Source organism: Sinocyclocheilus grahami, unplaced genomic scaffold (assembly GCF_001515645.1).
Source record: "Sinocyclocheilus grahami isolate Dianchi unplaced genomic scaffold, SAMN03320097.WGS_v1.1 scaffold90.1, whole genome shotgun sequence".
In the NCBI taxonomy this organism is placed as follows: domain Eukaryota; kingdom Metazoa; phylum Chordata; class Actinopteri; order Cypriniformes; family Cyprinidae; genus Sinocyclocheilus; species Sinocyclocheilus grahami.
This window is the reverse complement of record NW_015505269.1, coordinates 1,069,216-1,071,542: the sequence shown is the minus strand read 5'-3', so window position 1 is coordinate 1,071,542 and position 2,327 is coordinate 1,069,216. Positions and strand designations below refer to the sequence as shown.

Genomic DNA, 2,327 nt, shown 5'->3' with positions numbered 1-2,327 from the left:
AACCACTCTTACCTATTAAGAAGGTCACATATTGATCTGAATTTCTAATTTTGTCAAACTATGTTGCAGAAAGTCAGAAAGAAAAAAAAAACTCTTCTTACCTTCATCTGAGATGTGTGTTGTCATTGTATGCTCCTCATTCAGATAATTACACCTCCAAATATTGGGTATGTAGTTTTGGGATTTAAAGATCCTGCAGAAAAGTTCTGTAAATGTTTTTTTTGTTTTTTTTTATCTTGTAAATAAAGTGTAGTTTTGTGTATTTCACAATTACATTCTTGTTATTGTTCCAGGAAGCATGGGAAATAAACTGTTTTAAAATAACTTCCCGTCACCTTTGTCCTCGGCTCTCATTTTTTTCACCCACCGATACAAAGTCAAAAGTTATGAAAGTTCAATATACAAGTGTTTGCATTCTCAGTGAGAAAGACCTCAAAAAATACAGCATATTTGAAATAAAATGTTTTGCTTCATATCATTAGCAAATGTATGTGTGAAATGTATGCACATTTCTACGATACAAATTCAAATGGGTAAAATAAGATTTTGGCCTGTCCCAAGTCAAAGATCTTGTTCTTGACTGATATCTGATGGTTTAACGGTTGATCTGTTGAACTGTAATCTAAAACCTGAGTGCATCAGTCAATCTCAACAATTCAGCTCTGTTATACGTGGTTATAACAAAAAAATCGAGCAAATATTCTTCTGGAAGTAGAAAAATGGGAAATATTTCCAACAACAATATTTGGTCCCAGTTGTGTAACCGCTTAATGTTGGCTGAAATTGCAACCCTGTTAACCATTCTGTTTGTCTCTTTGTTTTGTATTGTTAGTTTATTTTAATTTTGATGTTTGTTGTTAGAAAATAGCTAACAAAACCATCACACAAATCAAGCTTTTAAGCTGCATTTAGACCCAAAGTTTGGTAACATTACGGAAAATAAATAGAAAACAAAACCGCTCATATAAAAAGTTGTCACAGACCACTTGCTGAAACAGAAAAACAACTTTGTAGAGTTTAGGCACTACCCTTACAAAAACCATGGTTTTACTATAGTGTAACCATGTTTTTTTGGGCGTATTGATTGCCATTTGTATGACCACAGTTTTACTATAAATATGATCATGTTTAAACTATGATTAGTGTAGCAAAACGATGGCAAATTTGTAGTCTCCACAGTTTAACTATAGTCAGTAACCATGTTTTTTTGGCTTTATTTGTGGCAAAACCATGGTAAAATCGTCGTAAAGGCATGTTGTACCCTATTTGTGGAAAGTGCCATGAACGGATGTCTTTAATTTAGAGTAGAGCAGTTAGTTGCCTCACTCTCTCTCGCTCTGTTGGTTTGGGGTCGGGGTGAAGCAGGAGCACAGCTCTTTTATATAACCCACACGGACCCTACTTTTTGAGAATATAACTCGGCGCCGGATTGGTGGAGCCCGGTCACGTGACCACCGCTGCGCTGGCGTTTCTACGACAGCTGGGAGGGAGCCGCTCGAGAGAGGACAGAGCGCGAGAGGCGGCTGTGCCTGCGACGCTTCGCACAAAGTTTCTGCAGCATGGGAGACAAGAGGAGTCCGACGAGGTAAAAGCAAACAGAAAGAAACTCCCACAGCCGTGGCTTCAAGAAATTCGAGACCGTCTCAAGGCTTGAAACAGACCAGTAGGCAGCGCGCGCCTGAATGAGAAAGACGCAACAGAGTGGCCACCATGGCGGACTGGCTGTTTTGATCAACCTAAAGTGTCATTTCGTTAAAAAAAAAACCAAAAAAAACCCGCGTCGCTTGCGCAGGCGTCCGGCTGACTCTTTGTATGGATAGGATCAGATATGTGTGTCGGAGATTTCTACAGTCCGAGATGTGATGTTCTCTCTGTTTGTTTTGCTTTTTGAAGGCCGAAACGCCAAGCGAAGCCCTCCTCAGACGACGGCGGCGGCTACTGGGACTGCAGCATGTGCACGTTCAAGAACAGCGCCGAAGCGTTCAAATGCATGATGTGCGATGTCAGGAAGGGAACGTCAACGCGGTGAGTGTCTGCTGCTTCACATCTAGCGAGCTGCCTACCTACAGCCTATTTGGGCTTCATTCGATACCCCTGAACGCTGTCTATCGTTAGGTTTTGAGACAGCCATTTGTCTTGTGTGTATGAATAATTACACAGTTAATACAATGTTTATAACCTCAGGGACAAATGTGCGCAGTCAGTGTCACGTTACTGAACAGCTCTGTTTGTAAAACACCCATTATATCCTGATTAATGTGGAATATTTCAGAAGTAATTGGGGTTTAATTCAATTCATTTTGTAATTATAGTACATTAGCCAGGCA

General features: G+C 40.1%; 1 protein-coding gene across 1 annotated transcript in view; it reads left to right on the top strand.

The window, feature by feature from the left end:
* The first annotated feature begins 1,464 nt into the window (after window positions 1-1,464).
* LOC107587149 (YY1-associated factor 2-like) overlaps window positions 1,465-2,327 on the top strand; it is a 19,128-nt gene continuing 18,265 nt past the window's right edge. Inside the window, exons 1-2 of the mRNA XM_016274813.1 lie at window positions 1,465-1,585; window positions 1,894-2,025. Of these exons, the coding sequence (XP_016130299.1) occupies window positions 1,560-1,585; window positions 1,894-2,025 (158 nt within the window). The 5' untranslated portion in view covers window positions 1,465-1,559. The remainder of the gene's footprint in view (window positions 1,586-1,893; window positions 2,026-2,327) is intronic.